Source organism: Danio rerio, chromosome 6, assembly GCF_049306965.1.
Source record: "Danio rerio strain Tuebingen ecotype United States chromosome 6, GRCz12tu, whole genome shotgun sequence".
In the NCBI taxonomy this organism is placed as follows: domain Eukaryota; kingdom Metazoa; phylum Chordata; class Actinopteri; order Cypriniformes; family Danionidae; genus Danio; species Danio rerio.
The window spans coordinates 11,797,172-11,820,000 of record NC_133181.1 but is presented as its reverse complement, the minus strand read 5'-3'; the positions used below and the strand labels follow the sequence as shown (position 1 = coordinate 11,820,000).

Here is a 22,829-nt window from a genome sequence, read left to right as displayed (position 1 = left end):
GTGAGCTGTAGGAATACACTTTGCAAGTCCTAAGGGCTTTATGCTTAATATGACCCTGCACTTTCAACTGTAACTAACAGAGCTTATGCCCGCCGTTCAATATTCACATGTTCTGCATTATTTAGCAGAGTCAGCGTTCCACAGATTTATATGGTGCATATTTAAATAACAAAATCCAAATCAAATGTATAAACTTACATAGTTGTTTCTAGTTGTATCAAATGAGTTCAGTCATGTTTAGCAGTAATTTGAACTTTAGTAAAGAAAAGACAGTTAGTCAATGAAATAGTCAGAGTTATGTTTTTAATTAAAGCTTAAGAAAAAAATATAAAAGGAAGTGTATAGAATGCAAATGTTTTGTTTTGTAAATCAACATGCATTCATCCCATACTAACAAAATGTGTAGTTTAGTGCAGTTGCTGATTTATTTCTTTAATTTTAAAGGGCACCTATTTTACCCCTTTTACAAGATGTAAGCCTTTGGTGTGTCTAGAATGTCTATAAAGTTTTAGCTCAAAATACCTGTCAGATAATTTATTGTAGCCTCCAGAATCTGCCCTTTTCAGTATTGAGTACAGTGTAGCTGTTTTTGTAGACTGTAGATTTAAATCCAAATGAGCTGCTTCTCCCCGCCCACTGTTCCCACTTGTGTGTCTGCTTCTTATGCATTACATCAGATAAACAGCAGTCAGTGATAGAGACCGACTCGGATGAAGCTGAAATCTGAAAGCTTAATAGTCAAAAATACCAAGTCAGTTAATTGATGTATTTGTGGTTGAGTTTATTCAAGCCTTTCTGAAACGACAAATGCCGTTTGCATTACACACGCACACACAGACATATTAGCGTTTACTAACACTATGTGGCCATGGTGATTATAGCAGTTAAGAATTACATAGTGATTGTTCTGTCATTTTTACAAACATGCTCTGTTTTAAAAATGTTTTAAGCTTATACAACTTATAAAAATCACAGAGAGTTGTAACAACTGTTTTAATTCTAGTTTCTTTGCTAAATGTTTTGTGGACATGTGTATATGTGTTATTATAAAAACATGGCGCCTGTCAATTAATTCAGTGGGTGGGGAAAACCGCACTCCTACATCACATTGTGGTGGACCAAAAAATCTCTGGCATTTGGGTCCTATTTTAATTTCAGGAAATAAAAAATAAAAAAAAGAGACTTGTTGGGTTTATATCTCTCCAAAATGGCAGTGGACACACTATACCTACACACAGGTCTGTCCAACAGCTTACAAAAGTTGATTTTTAATCATTGGTGCCATTTAAATGTTTATGGCTAAATATATCATTCTCATTGTATACAATGAGATTTTTACAACAATAGAGCAAAATAATTACACAAAATTAAACTTTTAAACAACAGTTGTTATTCTGTCTTTAAAAAATTGTGCAACAAGGTCTGTATTTCCAACATATAATTAAATAAAATAGTGATTGTGAGATGTCATGCATGCATTTTAATATGCTTTTTCTAAAAGATGCATGGATAATCTAAGAGTTTCAGTTCAGTCTTGAAGTTTTAATTACAAAATAAAACTTACTTTTATGTTTCCTTTATGCAAAACATAAAATCATTGAAGATCTTATTTGTTTTAGACTTTTATTACACCAAAAGGTGTTTTTCATTCTAAAAAAAAAAGAGTCTTTTTAATCAAATAACGCATGTTTTAAAGGGAGATTTATTATGCCCATTTTTACTTTTACCAGATGTAAAATGACTTTCTAATGTCCCTAGAGTGTGTATGTGAGGTTTCAGCTCATAACTATTTGAAACTGGCACTTTTAGGCTTCGCTCCTAATTGTGCCATTTTGGCGACTGTCGCTTTCAATTTAAATGAGTTTCAAAAGGGGCGTAGCTACACATGCATGTTTGTCAGCATAGTGGCAGATTCAAAAATAAAATTAGCTTCCTGTGCTAATGAGGGAGAGATGTCATCAATGGGCGGGGCTTTCCTCGGCTGATGACATGTACAAAGGGAGAATGTCAATCAAAGTGTTTCTGCAGACGCTTTTTATAAAGTGTGATTTAAAAAAATAAAATTAAAACATTTTTACTACTAGAAACTGGTTATAATCGCAGACTGTTGCCACACAATTGTGTGTAACCCCCTTTTAAATGTGATTTTTTTTAATAATAGGTCCCTTTAAATCAAATAATGTTCAAATCTGAAGAAAGTTAGGTTTCTTTACTAAGCATTTTTCCTGCTTTTAACTAACGGCATTGCTTAGAATCTTACAATATGACATTATCACCTGCATTCACAGGACATAAAGGATCTGGAGGAGTTTCGTGCAAAGAACCAGCGTTTGCTGAAGTTATGGGTCGGCCGGCTTCTCTTCTACTCATCTGCTCTGTACCTGCTGACATGTCTGTGTGTTTATTACCTGTACTTCCCCCAGCAGTGGGGCGCTCGGCTCATCACTGCCCTGCCTCTGCTGGCCTTTCCTGCACTGTGAGTCACAAGCACACTAGTACTGGATTAGGACTTTGTAGTAAGCATGCTTTTTGTATTTATGCTGTTAGTGCAGTTATGTTTTACAGTAGCTGTTACTTACACATTGTACAGATATACACACCCTGGCTTAGCGGAGTTGATGTTCATAATTATTAATCGGAGTAATGTTTTCTCCCTCTATTTATAGAGTTTTACTACTACGAAAAGTGCTCATTTTCCTGTTCTCCAAACGCACAGAGAGAAACAGTAAGCTCATAATTGTTTTATTTTCTTGTTACATGTCTTTATTGTCAGCTGTAGCTGTGTCTGTCTTTATTACTTAGGATGTGTTTATTAATGTGTATGATTAAAAAAATGATAATGTATCGTCTTACTCATATTTTGATTAAATATGATTATAGGTTTACTGATTCATGATTTTTCCTGTTTCAGATGACAAATTGGAAGATTTAAAAACGCAAAAACGGAAAATAGTAAGTGATTTGACTCAAATATGTTGTTTAAAGATTTAAGCTTGTTTGTGGGTACTCATATGTGACCCTAGACCAGGGGTTCCCAAACTTTTCAGCCCGCGACTCCCAAAATAACAATGCCAGTGACTCGCGACCCCCAATATCCTCTGAGGTGGTTATAAATACAGAAACCTTGCATGCAATGACGCAGACACACGAATTAAATTCGTGTCAGTGCTTTAAATGTGCTAGAAAATATAACCTGATGTTATAAAATCAAAATGCATCTGACGCTATTGCTGCCTTTAATATACTGTAATTACCCCAGGGGTTGCAATCCAATAGAACTAGTAACTATAAGCTACTATAGTAACTATATAGTATATAGTAACTATAAACTACTATTTTTATTTTCAGTATAGTTATGGATAAAACATGTTAATTCTTATGGTTTAATAAAAATAAATAGATTTTTGAAAAAATCACCAGGCGACCCCCCCCCCCTTCATTGCCCCGCGACCCCTCGGGGGGTCCCGACCCCCACTTTGAGAACCACTGCCCTAGACCACAAAAACAGTCTGATACGTGTGCACGGGTATATTTTTGGGAATAGTCAAAATATAGACTTTTTTTAAAAGGCATAAAGGCATAAAAGGCATAATTCATTAAAATATTTAATAAAGATCATGTTCCATGAAGCTATGCTGTAAATATTCCGCTGTAACTACAGTAGTCAACATTTGAAGTGGATCAAAGAAGTTTTCCAAAATTGTCCTAAGAGAAGAATGGGTGTTGAATAGTTTTAGGACAACTTTGATGAAAGGCAAGGCAAGTTTATTTATATAGCACATTTCATACAAAGTGGCAATTCAAAGTGCTTTACATGAACAAGGTTAAAAAAGACAAGTATTAAAAAAATAATAAAAATGATTAAAAAATTAAATTAAATTACAAATTTTAATTACAGATTAAAATGTGTTACAACAGTTTTTAAAAGAATGAAAAAGAAAATAAAGACATAATAGTGTGATCTGTCGGACGTAGCACAGTGCTCAGTCAGTAAAGGCACAGCTAAACAGATGTGTTTTCTGTCTTGATTTAAATGTGCCTAATGCTGGAGCACATCTGATCATTTCTGGAAGCTGATTCCAGATGCGAGGGGTGTAGTAGCTGAAGGCCGATTCACCATGCTTTGACTGAACTCTTGGAACTTCTAGTTTATATGATCCTAAAGATCTGAGTGATCTGTTATGTTTGTATTCAGTCAGCATATCTGTAATGTATTGAGGTCCTAGGCCACTAATACTTTAAAGTCTATTCTGAATGTAACTGGGAGCCAGTGTAAAGACCTGAGGACAAGTGTGATGTGCTCTGATTTTTTCGGTTCTGGCCAGAATCCTGGTCCAGCATTCTGGATGAGCTGCACTTGTCTGACTGTTTTTTTAATGAAGGCCAGTGAGAAGGCCATCACAGTAATCCACCCTGCTGCTGATAAAAGCATGAACAAGTTTCTCTAAGTCTTCACTGGAAACAAAGCATGTAATTCTTTCAATGTTTTTAAGATGATAGTATGCTGATTTCCTAACTGCTTTGACATGACTACTGAAACTCAGATCTGACTCCAGAGTAACACCAAGATTCTTGAACTTATTTTTTGTTGTTTGACCCTTAGAGCCAAGGTTTAGCCAAGGTCATGATCCACTTCTAAATTTGACTATACATCAAACTCACTTTTTTGGATTATTAATGTGAGTTGCTAAGCACTTTATTTAGACAACTAAAAGCCGATTTTGTAAATATTCTGAAGTTTTTTTTTTTTTTTATCTTCTGATCCAGTTTTTTAAAAAAGTTATTACATCTCAGCCAAATATTGTCCTATACTAACTGTAAGAAATATAATTTGATTATAATTTATTCATAGTGCTAAAATACATAAAGAGTTTACACATGTTGATATGTTTAGTTGTGTACATTTGCTGAGCCCCTCCCTCGCCCTCTTAGTTTGAGATGGTTTGCTCTGCCTATATTAGAAATTTTTTAAGTTTTATATTACGATGCAGTAGCGATACGAAAGAGAAAGCAAGAAAGACGGACCAACAGTTTTTTGAAAGGAGTTAATTGTTATACTGCATGAACATTCAGTACATTTTTATTTGGATAAACAAATAAAACCAGTCAATTATTTGCCCGACTGATTTCCTGAAAATTTGCACACTACACTAACAAACCAAGCATCATTGTGAATTTTAGATGGTGTATAAATGATGTCTAAATCTCAATCTCAGTTTGAAAAGAATTACACTTATGAAATGTTTTAAAAGGTTTTTTAAAAGGTGTCGTCTGGAGCTATTTTAGAATATTTATCACTAATCGTACTGAAAGGTTGTGTAAGACTTCTCAGTGTTGTTATTTGTATGTTTTTTTTTCTTTATTTCTTTATTAAGAAACCAATTGCATGTTATATATTGTATAATTAGTATAGGATGTGCCATGCATCTAGCCAATGCTGCTGATACGGCATTAAAATATAAATAAATTACACTTATGACTGCTTTTGTGGTCGAGGATCACATATTTACACTTAAATTCTCCTTTTGCCAGCTTGAGGAGGTGATGGAAACGGAGACCTACAAAAATGCTAAGCTCATACTGGAGAGATTTGATCCTGAGTCTAAAAAGAAAGCAGTAAGTCCCAGTGATGTTGCATAAGCGACAGATGAATGGACTCGTATTTGAAGCTACTATGTATTTAAGATTAATGTATGATTTGTCTTTACAGGAAGCAGAAGCCACTCCAGTCAGACCCCACATGACCCCTAGACCAGGACAAGGTTTGTTTGTTTTTTATTTTATTGGATTGTGTTTGTGGTGGCTCAGTGGTTAGCCCTAATCGCCTTACACCAAGAAGTTTGCTGGTTCAAGTCCTGGCTGGGCCAGTTTGCATTTCTGTGTGGAGTTTGCATGTTCTCCCTGTGTTCGCGTAGGTTTCTTACAGTTGCTCTGGTTTCCCCCACAGTCCAAAAACATGCGCTATAGGTGAATCGGATGAACTAGATTGGCTGTAGTGTATCAGTGTGTGTATGACAGAGGGTATGGCAGGGCTTGAAATTGCGACCATTTTGGTCGCATATGCATCCAAAATTTTATCTATGCGACCTTAAAATATATTTGGGAGCATTTGTGCGAGTGCATAAATTTGTTGTGTGCAACCAGTTTTTACTGCAAAATGTTAACCACATGCTCTGATTTAGGAGACTTTCACGCAGATTGAATCTTTGCACTTGAAACACGAAATGCAGTGCTCAGGAATCATTTAAAACACGTTTGTCATGTCAACTTGCTGCAGCAAACAAAGCCTGCAATGCTTGCCCTGCCTGAGCGCTCTTTTTATTGGCCCACAGGTCTAGAACTGACCGCGAATGGATTGGTTATTATCAGCTGTCAATCACTCAGTCAATGCCTTCTGGCTTGGGATGACAGCGAGAGCTACAACCGCGAAAATGTACAGCGCCGAAGTTGAGAATAAAAATAACACGGACAGATTTTGTTTCAGAAACCATCTAAAGTTACAAATAATGACACATCTTAGTAGTGATCATGTGCTGAATGTTACTCAGCCATCTACACTTTTTCGAAGAGTGGATAAAAGATTTCAATTGACTTCAAGTCCGCTATGAAAAGTCTGTGGGATGGAATTTTCCGGTAACTGTTTGCCACATCTAGCATGAGAGGTTCTGTTTAATCCATCATTTAATCGCCAGATGCTGTCCGCCGTGCAAGTGGCAACTATATGTCAAATTTAACACCACGTACACCATCGCAAATGGGCTTACACTGAGTAAACTAATATCGCTGAAAAGGCCGGTTTTGCTATTAACATGACGTATGCATATAATAAGGTACAGTGTATGTCAAAAGCCACAGCGCAATATCAGACAGCACCCGTGAGAACAGCACATTTATATTGTTAACAGATTCATTCATGTCAAGCAGTGCGTGCAGGGCTGGTGTGCAGTCCGTGTTTCTTTTAGTCACTCAGTCATGTTATAAAATGTATTTTGTTGTGATAGCGGGATTTTGTTGAGACATATTTTCCTCACGCATGCATATATATTTTTTAGCTTGTTATTTTGATTGGTGTTGATTTCATATGCAATAAATCTGTTGAAAACTTGTTGTAACGGTGTTCGTAATTGGTTTGTGCGACAAAATTTTGGCTGATGCGCCTATATTTTTTAAGTTAGGAGCACCGGTGCTAACAAGCAAAAAGGTTAATATCGAGCACTGTATGGGTGTTTCTCAGTAATGGGTTGCAGCTGGAAGGGCATCCGCTTAGTGAAACAAATGCCCGAATAGTTGGTGGTCCATTCCGCTGTAGCAACCCTTGATATTGTGTTCTTGTTTTTTCTTATATGTATAATGTGTGCTTTACTTTCATTATCTTCAGAGCTACGGCAGAGGCATATTGCCATGGCTACTCCAGGCCCAGTACTCGGCCCTATGTCTCCGGGAACCACACCTCTCCGTACCGCCCCAGGAGGACCTCCAGAGAAAGGGTTAGCTGGGTCTGCATCCACCCCTGCTGGAGCCAGTCAAGCAGAAACACCACAACAAATGATGAGAAGAAGCATGAATCCATATTCTCCAGGACCTGGATCAGGTTTGGTGCTCTCATTATTGTGGTATATACTTTATATGGATCCTTAAAGGTCCCATGAAATTAAAATAAAGCATTATTCGCATTGTTCGTTTTTAGGATATCTATAAGCTAATGTGCTCTATAACAGTGACAACATTCATGTTTAGAAGATAAAAATCTGATATAAACATGTAAAGCTTGTAGTTTGTCACCTCTGCCTAAATGGATCAGCGGTTTTATTCACATCACCTCATAGTTCAGTTTCTCACCAAATTGTAATCAAAAGCTCTCTAATGCAGTGTTTCTCAACCATGTTCTTGGAGGCCCACCAACACTGCATGTTTTGGATGTCTCCTTAGTCTGTCACACCAATCAAAGGTTTTTTTAATCTCTGGCAGTTTTTTAAAAAAGGGGAGGAGCTACACTATGTCCCACCCTCTCTTCATATTTCAGTTGGATTATATCAAACATTAAATAAAAATGCACATTTCGGTGCACTTAACGGGGCTCTTAAGCCTGGTTTATACTTCTGCGTAGCTGTATATTTATACTTCTGCGCGCTGTCTCTGTTGGTCTGCATTAACACTTCATCCGGAGCTCCTTCACGGGACTTCATACATGTAAACAATCGCTCCAGCGGGCGCACGCCGCGTGCGGCTCTCGGTCCCGCCCTGACTCGTCAGTGCCACCAAGGCGACCAATCACAGAGCTTGCGCTACGCGTTGTTGTGACGTGTAGTTACATTTTTTGAGAGGTGCACGTCAGCGACGCCGACATTTACTAACATTTATTAACTATGTAAAACATAGTAATAAAATTTGTAGCTATATTGCTATTACATTGTTATAACATTGTAGTTGCAACTATGGTAGTATTGGAAATGTTTTTGTATATTTCATGTACAGTATTTGTGTTAGTTATATACACTGTACACTAAATATGTGATTACAAACTTATCTTGGATGTAATTACAATATCGTTACATTGTAAGATAATATTTATATTTACTATGTAATAAAATTGTAATTACATTGTTAAAGCAATGTAATAACAGCAATGTTATTTAATAACATAATTACTATTGTATAACTTTGTAACTACTATGTAATAACATTGTAATAACATCCAAAAATAATATTTAAAATGTTTCTGTGTATATTGCATGTACAGTATTTGTGAATTTATATGTAAATATACACAGTACATATGTAATTAGTCTTTTATTCAGGGTGTAATTACATTTTCTGTACAGTATAAATTCTGTGTAACATCATTGTAATTACATAGTTAAAGCACTGTAAAAAACATTATAATTACTATGTAATAACATTGTACTTACTCTGTAATGACTTAGTAAGAACCTTGTAATAGATATTGTAGATCTGCCTATGGTAGTATTAGAAAGTGTTGTAATTACATTGTTACATCCAAGGTGATATTCATAAATGAAAATCTTTCTTTTCATATTGCATGTATAGTACTTGGTTATTTGTAGTTGTTTACTTAATATACACAGAACACGTAATTAGAAACTTAATTACTACGTCGTTGCATTGTAATTACATCCAAGATCATATTTATAAACTTAAATGGTTCTTTTTATATTGCATGTACAGTACTTATGTATTTATACGTAAATATACACAGTACACATGTAATTACAATCTTTTATTCTGATGTAATGTGTAATTACGTTTTAATTACTATGTAAAACATAGTAATAGAGTTTGTAGCTATATTGTTATTATATTGTTGTAACATTGGAATTACAACTATGGTAGTATTGGAAATGTGTTTTTGTATATTTCATGTACAGTATTTGTGTTAGTTATATACACTGTACACTTAATATGTGATTACAAACTTATCTTGGATGTAATTACTATGTTGTTACATTGGAAGATAGTATTTATAATATTTACTATGTAATAAAATTGTAATTACATTGTTAAAAGCAATGTAATAACATTGTAAGTACAATGTAATAAGCATTACTATGTATTAACAATGTAATTACTATGTAGTAACATTGTAATTACATTGTAAATACAACAAAATAATATTTATTAACAAATGTTTCTTTGTATATTGCATGTACAGTATTTGTGTATTTATAGGTGAATATATACAGTACATATGTAATTAGTCTTTTATTCAGAATGTAATGACATTGTCATTACATTATAAATACTTTGTAACAACATTGTAATTACATCGTTACAGCACTGTAACAACATTGCAATTACTATGTAATGACATTTTACTTACTGTGTAATAACATAGAAATAACCTTATAATAGCTTTGTAATACATTGTTATATCATTGTAATTCCACCTATGGTAGTATTAGAAAGTGTTGTAGTTACATTGTTACATCCAAGGTGATATTTATAAATGTAAATCTTTCTTTGTATATTGCATGTAAAGTACTTGGTTATTTGTAGTTGTATACATACATATACACAGAACACGTAATTAGAAACTTAATTACTATGTTGATATATTGTAACTACATCCAAGATAATATTTATTAACTTAAATGTTTCTTGTGTGCAATTACTGTGTCGTTACATTGTAATTACATAGCAGTCACATCCATGATAATAATTATAAATGTAACTATCTTATTAATTTGCATGTAGATTTTTAGTTATTTATAGTTGTATATGTAACTACACAGTACACGTGTAATTAGAACCTTAATTACTACATTGTTACATTTTAATTACATCCAAAATAATATTTCTAAACTTACATATTTCTTTTGTATATTGCATATACAGAATTCATGTATTTATACGAAAATATAAACAGTAAATATGTAAGTAGTGTCTTTTCTGGATGTAATTACATTGTCATTACATTATAATTAATATGAAATAATGTAATAACATTGTTCTGTCAATGTAATAGCATAGTAATTACCGTGTAATTATGGTAATAACATTGTAATAGACATGTAATAACATCAAAGTTACATTGTTATAACATTGGTATTACACTGTAATTCCATTGATATAACATTGTAGCTAGATTGTTATTACATTGTAATTACAGCTATGGTAGTATTTGAAATGTGTTTTTGTATATTTCATGTACAGTATTTGTGTGTTATAGTTATATACATTTAATATGTGATGACAAACTTATCTTGAATGTAATTACTATGTTGTTACATTATAAGATAAAATTTACAAACTTATGTTTCTTTGTTGATATCAAGTACAGTATTTGTGTATTTATATGTAAATATACACAGTACATATGTAATTACAAACTTATCTTGTGTGCAATTACTGTGTTGTTACATTGTTATTACATCAAAGATAATATTTATAAACTTAAATGTTTCTTTGTATATTGCGTGTACAGTATTTGTATATTTATAAACACATTATTATACATTATTAAAATACATTATTAAATACATTTATAAATATACACAATACATATGTAATTACAATCTTTTGTTTTGGATGTAATAATATTGTCATTGCATTATATTTACTTTGTAATTACATTGTCAGAGCATTGTATTTACATTGTTACTACATTGTTGTTACATTGTAAATACATTGTTTTAATGTTGTAATTACATCAGAGAAGTAATATGTATTTACAAACTTTTGCTTTATATGTATTTTTTATGTGTTTTATGTGTATTTTTATGTAATTACATACAGGAAATATGTAATTATGATACGTAAATGTGATACGTAATATGTGAATAGATGTAAAACCAAAATTGGTCATTCCAAAGAATCATGATTCATTTTGTTTCCCTGCAGAACTCAAAATAATGTTTTTTAAGCAGTGTTTACTTTGTTGACTTCCAATATATGGACAAAAACAAACACTGAGACATTTTTCAAAACATCTTATTTGATGTACACAAGAAGAAAATCAAACAGATTTGCAATGACACAAGGGTGAGAAAATGAAGTGAGAATTTTAAATTTTAGGTAAATATCTTACAGTTTAAGCATGTATAAAGACTCCCAGCCAGCTTTGTATTCAAGGATTAATGCATTCCTCACTAAATCAGTACTTTCTGAGACTTTAAAACAGACTTGTGTTGGATGTTTTCAAATAGCCAATCAGACATGTTTCTGTTGATCTTTTAACTGTTGAAGCCAATTAGATGCGTTTATATTAGTCAATACAATGTGGACTTACTGATGTAATTCTACATTTTTTTCTGTAATAATATTAATGTTTTCGTAATAATATTGTACAAAATTTTTCTGTATTGATATTGCAACCCTAAATTTCATTAAGTGCCATTGGTACCTCTTTCTTTAATATAAGCTTTAACAGTAAATCTGAATGATTAAAATCATTAGTTATTAAATTTAAGCATTTGACATGAATGATAACACAGATGCAGTTATTTAATATTAATAATTATAAAATTGCATTTACAATGGTTAAAATGCTCCTTCACGTCACTCGCGGGGAGAAAAAAAATCACCCCTTAAAGAAAAAATAATGTCACATTTCTGAAAAATCACTGCATGCAATATATGTTATTGTAATTTCAGAATTTGTGATATCAATTGATTATTACAGGTATGCGTCCCCCTGGCCCACCTCTCGCTCGACCCATCCTTCCACGAGAGCGTGGCGCTGTGGACAGAGTCATTGAGTATCTGGTGGGAGATGGACCTCAAAACAGGTATTAAACCAGTATAATATTCAAGAGAAGGCTAAATTCTGTCAGGTGACGTGAGAATGATTGGTCTTTATCTTCTTGCTTTCAGATATGCGTTGATTTGCCAGCAGTGTTTTTCCCACAACGGTATGGCTTTGAAGGAGGAATTTGAGTTTGTAGGTAAGAGTCTGTCAGAACACATTATGAAGTTTTTTTGTTTCTTGCAGATGTATGAATTTTTTTTTGTGCTGAGGATTTTTGTCAACACATTTTTAAACAATTTTAATTACTAATTTAATATAATTTAATAATATTTTACTACTTATTTTGCAAGATGCTAATATTCAGCTTAAAGTGCAATTTAAAGGCATAATTAGGTTAACTAGGAAAATTACTGTTAGTCAAGTTAGTACTTAAAGTTTACTGTTAGTAAAGTTAGCAATTATGCAGGTCATTGGACAACAGTGGATCATTCTTTAGCCTATCAAAGAATATTGACCTTAAAATATGTTTAAAAAATTTAAAATCTGCTTTTATTCCAGCAAAAATTAAAAAATAAGACATAAAAATAAAAATTATTTTAGGAAATATTGTGAAAACATCCATGCTCTGTTAAACATAACAGGAAATATGTAAAAAAAAAAAAAAAAAAGGAATAAAATTTCACAGGATGATGCATTAAACTGTGTGTATATACAGTAGTGAAAAAGTTAGGACACTATATGAAATTCCAATTTTCCTTATCAGGACATAAAAAAAATCATTGACAGGTCTTAAAATTTGGATAATATAACCTTAGATGACCAACATTGACAAAACATACTACATTGACAAAAATACGCCAGGAGCTGCCCATTAAATGTCTTAAAGGTGCAGTATGTAAGTTTGAAACCCAGTGGTTGAATTAGGTATTGCAGTCCTGGATTAAAACAAATGCAAGCGCAGTTTGCCAGATTGAGGACCGAAACCCCAGTTTGACGATCAAGCCCAAAGGCTGATATAAATTGTGTTCTGTATGAAAGGCAATGGCACGCAAAGGAATATTTATAATAGGAATATTTATAATATATTAGAAACGGTTTCTATTTCTTGCAGCTGAACAACAGAAAACTGACAATGATCACCTCAGGTACACCTCATGTGCTTTATTCAGTGTTAAATGTGAGTTTGAATGCCATTTTACATGACATTTGTGCCATATACTGAAAGCAGCAGCAGATAGTTTACTTCAGATCTTGAAAATTAAACTTTAAAACTGTGACTCAGTGCAAACCAACACATATCAGTGATTCAGCATGTACATTTAATTATGTCAAAGAGGTTTAATGTGTATTAATTAGATTGTAAACCTCACCATTTTATGAGTGAGTGCATATTCTGTGCTTCTGAATGGCTTGCTGAAATGTAATTGGCTACACTGGCAGTGGGCGGGTTAAAAGAACCAAAACAAAGACAGCGTTCCGGCACAGCAGACCCATTTTCAAAGCAGAATATCTGACTTCAGCATTGCTTTTCAGATAAACAAGAATGTTCTTAAAATTCTGCAAACATTTTATGGTATTTTTATGCTTTAGAAGAATCAAAAACTCAAACACAGCACCTTTAAATGATCATCAGCTCAAGTTTTAGCACAACGTTGGTCAGAAGCCTTCAGGTGCGTGTGCATGTAAACACATATGCTGTGGCAAAAACTGCCAAAAACACTCAGAAAATAATTTCTTTATCTAATTACTACAAGATACTAGTACTTTTATTTTATGTTTTATTTTGTTTATGTTGCTGCCGAAGTGGTGTTAGTGAGGGCAGCAGGGGGGTGCTCAACCTGTGCTCTGCGTAGGGTCTTAGGCCGTACTCACACTAGGTACAGTTGCCTCGAACCGGGCCAAAGCATGCTTGTCCCCCCTCCCGTCTCCCCCGACGGCCCGCGCTCACACCACAAATGGGCCTCGGCACGCTTACGTCATCGATGCTGCACTGTTCAGTGAGAAGCGCTCTCTCACTCAGCAGCACAGTGGAGATTTCTCTAGTTATATCATTTCAGTGGTTTGTTATGCAGTGACATGCAGTCAAATATTTCACCAAACAGTCCTTAGAGATGCGGTGACACGCAGTCAGATATTTCGCCGAACAGATCCGCCACTTTTGGTGCTCAAAAACAATCATAAAGCTCTCGTGCTGCAGGAATAAGGAGGTCTGCTGAAGCCGCGCAGCTGTCGTGCAGTGAGGGGTTTTTGTCTTTAATAAACTACGGCAGTTTGCGTTCACTGAACAGTAAGAATGATTAATAAATCCATATGAAACAGCCACGTAAAAGTCACGTCTCGCTTTCGGTTTCGGGCTTTGGCGCGTTTTGCACTCACACACAAGCGTACCGTGCCAAAGCCCAAGTGAACCGCGCTCAGGCACACCTCTTCCAACCGAGCCAGGGCCGGCCAAGTGAACAGTGCTTGAGCCCGATTCAGCGCACTCACACTTCTCAAACGATCCGGGAAACGGGCCTTGGCACAGTACGAATGGCATAGCGTGAATAGGCCCTTAATGCCCCAGTATAGTGAAGGGGACTCTATACTGCTAAGTGAGCACCGTCTTACAGATGAGATGTTCAACCAAGGTCCTGACCTTCTGTGGTTGTTAAAAATCCCAGGATGTCCTTCGAAAAGTGTATTGGTGGTGCAATATGGCTGCTGTTACGTCATCCAGGTGAATGAGGAGATTCCTCCCATGTGTAAAGCTCTTTGAGTGTCCAGTAAAGCACTATAAATGTTGGGAATTATTATAATTTTGCATGCTTCTGAACCATAGGTTTAAGTTTGTCGCCCATGGCTTTTCTATTCTTGCTTTATTTTTGTTAAATGAATAATGACACGGTACGAGATATCATGTGATGTTCTTCATCAGCAGTTTTATCTTCCAATTTGTCCAAAGACCTGCCATTGACCATACAGATTTTTATCATGTCCTGATATGAAAAACTATTGTATTCATTAGGGTATCCTAAATAATTCACATGACTGTATGTTCACGTGAGGTTTTTGTTACAGCTTTCCGTTGTGCTTATTGCTACTTCATGAACCCTGCGAGAAAAACACGTCCCCAGGCCCCCAGGCTCCCAGAATTCAGTTTTGAGCGCAGGCTGCGCTCTGAATCTCCTGAAACGCAATCTTCTGCCGCCACAGAGACACCGGAGGACAGCGACGCCCCTGAAGGTATTTCAAGTGTCTGACAGTCAGTGACATCATAATCAAAATCATTTTAAAAAGTCATCACGCCATCTGTCCAAAACTGCACAGAGTAAAGCCTCCCAGAGGAGACGAGGAGCGCAAACAATGTTGCAGTTTTGAAGAAGTCATTTACATTCATCATTCGTTTGCTTGTGTTATGTGTGAGTGTTGTTTTTCTGTTTTTATCAATGTGTTTTTTTTTAGACCGTATTGTCTCGGCTCGCTCCACTCGTGTTTCTCACTCTGGCACCCCCTGGAGTAAAGTTCATAGTTTCGAGAGAATTCACACAGGTCCCAGAACCGACTCACAGACACACACTACTTACACATACACTACCATTGAAAGGTTTGGGGTCATCAAGATTTAAAAAATAATATTTAAATGTGTGTATATATATATATAAATGTTTTATAATTTTAGTCGTTTTATATGCAGTGGCACAGTCAAATATTTCCGCCACTTTTGACACTCATAAACAACCATAATGTCCTTGTGCTGCAGTAATTAGGAGGTTTGCTGAAGGTGCAGCTGTCGTTCAGTGAGGGGTTTGCGTCTTTAATGAACTAATAAACTTTGTTTTCATTGAACAGTAAGAATGATTAATAAATCCAAATGAAACAGTCCCTTAAAAGTCACATTTCATCTTCAGTTTCAGGCTTAAGCGCGCTTTGAGCGTGCTGCGCCAAAGCCCAGGTGAACCGTGCTCTGGCACACCTCCTCCAATCGGGCCAGGGCTGGCCAACTGAACTGTGCCTGAGCCCGCCCGCTTCTCAACTTATCCGGGAAATGGGCCTGGGCATGGTTCGGATAGCAGAGTGTGAGTGCGCCCTTGTACTCAGAAAAGGCTACATTTATTTGAATAAAAAGACAATAAAATCGTAATGTAATAATGATGTAAAATAACTGTTATATTCATTTAGCATATTTTAGGATCCTTTTATGAATAGAAGCATAAAAAACAGACATTCAGCTGCGCAATATATCGAAAAATGATTGTGATAATAGTACTTGAAGGATCTATATCGCAGGAAAGTGCTATAAATTGAGTTAATTTTAAGTGCCAAGCATTTGTGTGATAAATGCATTGGTTGTTTATGCCAATCAGATGGGGCCTTTACTATCTTTAACCCCGCCTCTCCAGTAGGTAATTTTAGGGGAACATAGAGCTGAAAATAAAGACAGGAAAATAACAACGGCCAAAAAGAGTATGAGTTTCCGGTGAGGTTTTCAGCCATTCGTGGTGTTTTAAAGTCAAAATGTTACATCGTTTTTTAAATATGATTAAAAATATGTATTACCTGTTTGTTTAAGTGTTATTATAACATAAGTAATGTATACACACACACACACACACACACACACACACACACACATATATATATATATATATATATATATATATATATATATATATATATATATATATATATATATATATGATTTATTTTTTTTTTTTTTAATTGCTGCTAAAGTAGCATTTTTCAAGTTAGTTATTTTGTGGGAATTTTTGTTATTGCAACACTCAACAACAATATTGCATATTTTCCAAGTATTGTGCAGCCCTACTGTAAATCTAAAAAAGTGTAGTATTATTAATCAGCCATTTATATAGACTTGTTCAGTTATATGTTCACTTATACATGTTCACTATAACAAACAAAAACAAAAATAGCCTGAGAAATTTGATCATGTAGACATAGTCAAGACAATCTGAAATTCAACGAGAGAATACTAAGAAAAAGTGATTTATTGTTTTTATTGATCTATTTTTAACATGGTTTGTTTATTAGTGCCAGACAAACTGGTTTAGTTCAGAAACTGTTAATCTACTGTGATTTTAATGCACAGCCATTTCATGAAAGTTTACAGAGAATGGCACAAAAAATATATAAAAAATTCTGTGAGCAGCAGTTCTTTGTGACAAAAAATGCCCTGGTATTGCCAAAGGTCAGAGGAGAATGGCCAGGCTGGTTTAAGCTAAATGAAAAGCACAAAAATACCACTTGTTACACTGCAGGACTGCAGAATGAACACGCAACACATTAAACCTTGAAGCAGATGAGCTACAGCAGCAGAAGAAGAGCACCAGGGAGAAAACCCATTCCTGTCAGATAAGAACAGAACAAAGGCTAAAATTCGCAGACACTCAACAAAAGTATATAATTGTTGCCTGGTCTCATGTGTTTTGATTTCTGCTACGAAATTAGATGGTTTGATCAGAATTTGACAAAAACAATATGAAAGTGTTGATCCTTCCTGCACTGTATAGTGTAATGGTGTGAATTAGGGCTCTATAAAAATAGGGGAAAATATGCATTATTGTTGTTGAGAGTTATGAGAACCGTATTTCTTGTGATAAAACATTTCCTTTAAGAATTGCTAATTTTATTTACTGTTTTTAAACATATATTTTATTTATATAACGATCACACTAAAGTAAAAAGGTAGTGGATATTTTTTTCAAATCTAATTAAATCAAATTGCAGTTAAAAAAAACAACAGCAGATATTCTGATCTTATTCTTATTCGTTGTTCTCATTTTCCTCACTCATCTCTACTCCCACTACAAATTTGTATTTAGTAATAGCATAATTGCACTTACTTGGGAGGCGGGTATAAAGTAAAACCCTATCTGATTGGTCAGATTTGTACAGTATATGCAGATACACATAAAATAAATAACTTATTGCATCTCTCATATTTATCGTGTATCGGATATACTATTATTGTGAAAATGATACATATTAGTGTATAATTTTTGTCCTCATTTAACCACCCCAGTCTACAAGAGCAATGTTTTCCAACCCTGTTCCTGAAGTCACACCAACAGTACACATTTTCAATCTCTTCCTAGTCAACAAACCTGAATCAACTCAGAACATTTGAAAAGACTCCAAAACCTGAAATGAATGGGTCAGAAAAGAGAGACATTCAAAATATCCGTTGGTGTGCCTCCAGGAACAGGGTTGGGAAGCACTGGAGTATCGTTGCTGACCGTATCCATCCTTTTATGACCACAGCGTGAAGACTACTGTACTTCCAGAAGGATTACGCACCCCATCATAAAGCTCAAATCATCTCAATCTGAATTCTCAAACATATAGGATATGGTAGAATGGAAGATTTACATCATCAAGCAGCCAACATATCTTCTCAACACCATTATTTACTTAATAGAACCATTATTTGGTTCTCCTTAAAATGTATTGACCCCAAACTTTTGAACTGTAGTGTACACACTGCATGATGCTGAAATTCTTGACTCTTTGGGTACTATGGGTAAAAAAAATCATGGCCACAGTCCTTTCCAATTCTCAGACTCAAGTCTCATACACAAAATCATGCAACACAGTAATCACCATTACAAGACGGGAAAGTGTGTGTTTGTGTGTGTGTGTGTGTGTGTGTGTGTGTTTGTCTGTATTTAAAATATCTTTTAATATATATTTAATCTGTCATGTCTGATCTTGTAATTGCCTTTATGGGAGTTTTCTGCATTTTTGACATTCCACTTTTATGGACATAGTTTGTGTTGCAATTATAGGGCTGCAATATATTGTTTCGGCATCAATATTGCAATGTGTGTGTCCGCAATAGTCACATCACAGGATATGCAATGTTGAGTTGGGATTATTATTGATCAGCACCACCAAATTATAACCATAACAAAGTGAAAGTTTACCATTTGCATGTGTTCAAAAGGCATTTCAAGAGCATCCGGTTACAAAAAGTACAACATTAGTAACTTGAATGAAAAGAATTAATATGAAATGTTATAATGAAATATTAACACAAGAACAACTACACAGTGTTGTTTTTCATTTGACATTTAATTGTTCCATTTCTGTACCCGAATACATATTTTAACTGTTTATTATTACTTATTTTACTTTTTCTTTGCTCTATTGTAATTATTTTTGTTTACTATTAGTTTATAATTTCTTATACTTTATTCACACGCTTATAAATCACCCCAGTCAATTTAAATTAATGGTTTCCTTTCAAACAGAGCTATTCAAGCCATATCGTAACACTGTAAAAACAAAAGAAAGTTGACTCAACTTAAATTTTTAAGGCAACCAGCTTCAGGCCATTTTTGAGTTTAATCAACTTAAACTGAGTCAAGTGCAGTACACTGTAAAAAAATTATATGTACAATTAGTCCTGGCAGCAAATGTTTTTAGGTCATTGTAACTTATTAAATTAAGTTAATCATCTTCTAACCTAATTTTATAAGTTACACAAGCTGTTTTAAGGCAGTTTAAAATAATATAAGTTCAATAGACTCAAAAGGTTAATTTTATTCAGCGTAAAAATTTAAGCCAACCAGGATTTTTTATAGTGTACTTGGGTTAGAAGTTGCAGCAAGTTGCCTTACAATTAGAGTTGTCAACTTATTTTTACAGTGAATATATATATGAGCAATACATGAGTAGCAGTGCGATTTGGCTGTATATCGGCACTGGTGGGAGTGCACTTGCCTTAGTGTCCCACCAGTAATGATGTACAGCCACATCGCACTGCTACGAGTGTGATGGTGTGTTTATACAACAGTTCGACGGCATCGTGTATATAAAAAAGAAAAGCTGGCGTCAGAAAAGCGGAAACAGTTATTAATTCACCATAGTCACTTTAAAGGTAGTATTTGAACGATTCTTTAGCGTAATGTCTAAAGTGATGACAAAACAGCTGACTTTGCTCACATTTTTAGGTTTTAAGGCTGAACGGCATGAAATGCCATTAGTCTACAGAGATATCTCCCAGTATTTCTCTGTTGCAATCGGGAGATCACAATAATTAACCCAGAAAAAGCCAAAGCATTTTAAAGCGTTTTATCCGCCTGCTGCGCCTTGTGTTTTTGCCGTTGTGCTCTGTGAGCTTGCAGTTGAAAAAAGTCAACTCTGAGCGAAAAAAGCACGTTACGTCAGTCGCGTCTTTCATTCTCCAATCAAATGAAAGCAGAGGCGGGGTTTCCGTTGTGGTGACTGCAGTGTTTGTGTTGTCAAGATGACTACGGAGACTTTTGAAGATGGAGGAGAGACTCGTGGATGATACCAATATCAACAGCAACACTTTTGCACAATACTCAGCTAATTCATTTGTTGCTTAGCGACATAAAAGGTGCACCATGCATCTTTTTTCCTGTCAACTAAAAAAGCAGTGCGGTGTGCCTCATGTTTTTAGAACGGAAAATCGGTTTTCGATTTTCCTTCAGTTTGATTGGCCCCTTAGAATGTCATTTTTCTGTTTAATAAGGATTTGATCAGCTTTAGTTAGAAATTACGCTGTTTTTCTCTTCAAAGGGCTTATTATGTGGTATCTGTCATCGTCTTGTGGATGAACAACGTCAACCGTCTTTGCTCTGCTCAAAGATGTCTCTCAGAAATTATAATTATTTTAAAACAGGCACTATCCTTATAAATAAACTGCAAAGCTGCAATCTTAACAACTACATTCTCGACTGAAAAAGCTTTAAAAGTACATGATGTTGTCCAACAGCAGCAATATTTGTCAAACTGTAGAGTGTCCTCCTGTTTTCGCTGTATGTGGGTGAAGTAATACACAAGAGTGAAGGGTTAAGAGCCTGGACGAGTGCTGTAATTTGCAGAATATATAATATCAGCCAATCAGATTCAAGAACCAGACAGAACTGCTGTATAAATATACGTATATATTGCATAAAAACAAAATATCGCAATGTCGGATTTTTCCAATATCATGCAGCCCTATTATATATGCAGTATTAATGATTAATTCCAACAATATGGTCAGATGATTGTCTACCGAATGTCTAAAATGCTGAATATGATCTGATAACATTTTAAAAGTGTTATTGCCTGGTTCGTTGATTACAATTTTTTACTTTTAATTAACAATCGCCTGCTTTACAGTCTTGATAATGCATGTTGTGCTCCTTTTAAACATGCTGAGTGAACATCACCACAAATGATGCATTAACAGGTCTAACGTACTCAGTTAGCCTCAACATTTAGGAGTGAATTTAAATAATTGTATTTCATCATTTCATTTTATCAGACGACATGGAAAGAACTACATCAGCTGACCCTCAGAACCCAGCAGCCGATGAGGCGCCTGTCCTGCAGGAATCAGAAACTGAAGAGTCACAGCCTCAGGACGTCCCGCGTGAAGAGGCTGAAGCCCTGGAGGAACAAAAGAAAGAGGATGAATCAAACTAAACCGTGTGAACAGGAGCTTTTTCTGGGGTTTGAGCTTCTTCACTCTAGTGCATGTTAATTTAGTACATCTTTTGAGCTCTGGAGGCCGTTGTACGTTTTTACTGCTAATTTATTTATATATGCACTACAAGGTTTACATAATGGGCTGAGTGTCATAACCCACAGTACAGTAATCGAAGCGGTGTGGTGATTGGTGATGACCACATTACCCGCGCATGTTTTGTGTATGAAGGTGATTTAACAAAACAAACTCCTGTTTTATAGTATGTTTTTGCAGTGTTAAGAGGAATTATTTAATAGTAAATAAGGATAAAACTTGTAGCAGGATAAGTTTAGCTATCTTTGTGTTTACAGGGTTATTTGAAAGTGCAACCTGAACAAAAATACACTCTTTGTTGCCAGACTTGTTTTTTTTTTTTTTTTTTGTCAAATGCACTATTTTGATTCTTAAATATTTATTTTAGGTTTAAATGATTGTTATTTTTGTGGCCAATAGTTAGTTACACAGCAATTGGTTACTTTTAGTGAGTAAACCTTTAGTTTTAAATGCAACAAGTTGACTTTACTTAAAAAGTAAGTAAACAGTTGTAACTTGGAGATGTTAAGTTGACTTAATTTTATAATTTTGCGCATATATTGTTTAATTAACACCTTTATCGCAATGGATTTACTCACCTTTTAAAGTAAAGTCACCTAATTGCTTTAAAAGCAGTATGTTTACTCACTTTTTTTAAGTAAACTAATATCTTTTTACATTGTGCTTATTTGTGTAATTCAACTGTCTTGTGCCTTTCTGGTTAGGAATATGTCTGGAACTTAATGCACAGTTTACAAAATCTGTCAAAATAACTGGTTGTTGTTCATAAGATGTTTTCTTTGTTGATGTTTACGCTTTATTTGTCAGCAGGATTCAACCTGGATTTTGTTCATGAACAAAAAAAAAAAACAAAAAACATCATAGCATCATAGTTTTTTAGCATCATAGTTATTTCTTTGATTTTGTCTGAATAGCAACACAAAATGTTTAAGCTTTGAAGCCAGAATTATTCAATTGTTCTTGTTTTTACGTACTTGCAAGTTGCTGTGCACGTCTGCTGCATTACAGACTGTATGATGCCAATAAAGGTTCATTTTCTAAAACATGATTCTTTAAATGTTGTAATGAAATGAGTAGTAAAATAGAGGCCTG

The 22,829-nt window shown here is 34.7% G+C and overlaps 1 protein-coding gene across 8 annotated transcripts in view; it reads left to right on the top strand.

Annotated features, from left to right (window-relative positions):
* lnpk (lunapark, ER junction formation factor) overlaps window positions 1–22,780 on the top strand; it is a 25,014-nt gene extending 2,234 nt beyond the window's left edge. For 3 of the 8 annotated variants that reach the window (XM_005165764.6, XM_005165762.6, XM_005165763.6), the window contains exons 4-14: window positions 2,289–2,476; window positions 2,667–2,725; window positions 2,912–2,952; window positions 5,533–5,616; window positions 5,711–5,762; window positions 7,379–7,591; window positions 12,140–12,245; window positions 12,331–12,401; window positions 15,263–15,427; window positions 15,647–15,733; window positions 21,480–22,780. In XM_005165764.6, the coding sequence (XP_005165821.1) occupies window positions 2,289–2,476; window positions 2,667–2,725; window positions 2,912–2,952; window positions 5,533–5,616; window positions 5,711–5,762; window positions 7,379–7,591; window positions 12,140–12,245; window positions 12,331–12,401; window positions 15,263–15,427; window positions 15,647–15,733; window positions 21,480–21,640 (1,227 nt within the window). In that variant the 3' untranslated portion in view covers window positions 21,641–22,780. Of the gene's footprint in view, window positions 1–2,288; window positions 2,477–2,666; window positions 2,726–2,911; window positions 2,953–5,532; window positions 5,617–5,710; window positions 5,763–7,378; window positions 7,592–12,139; window positions 12,246–12,330; window positions 12,402–15,262; window positions 15,428–15,646; window positions 15,789–15,944; window positions 15,982–16,092; window positions 16,287–21,479 lie in introns of those variants that run through there. The other 5 variants (XM_073952636.1, XM_068221658.2, NM_001159912.1 and 2 more) reach the window with 3 other exon arrangements.
* Window positions 22,781–22,829: the final 49 nt, after the last annotated feature.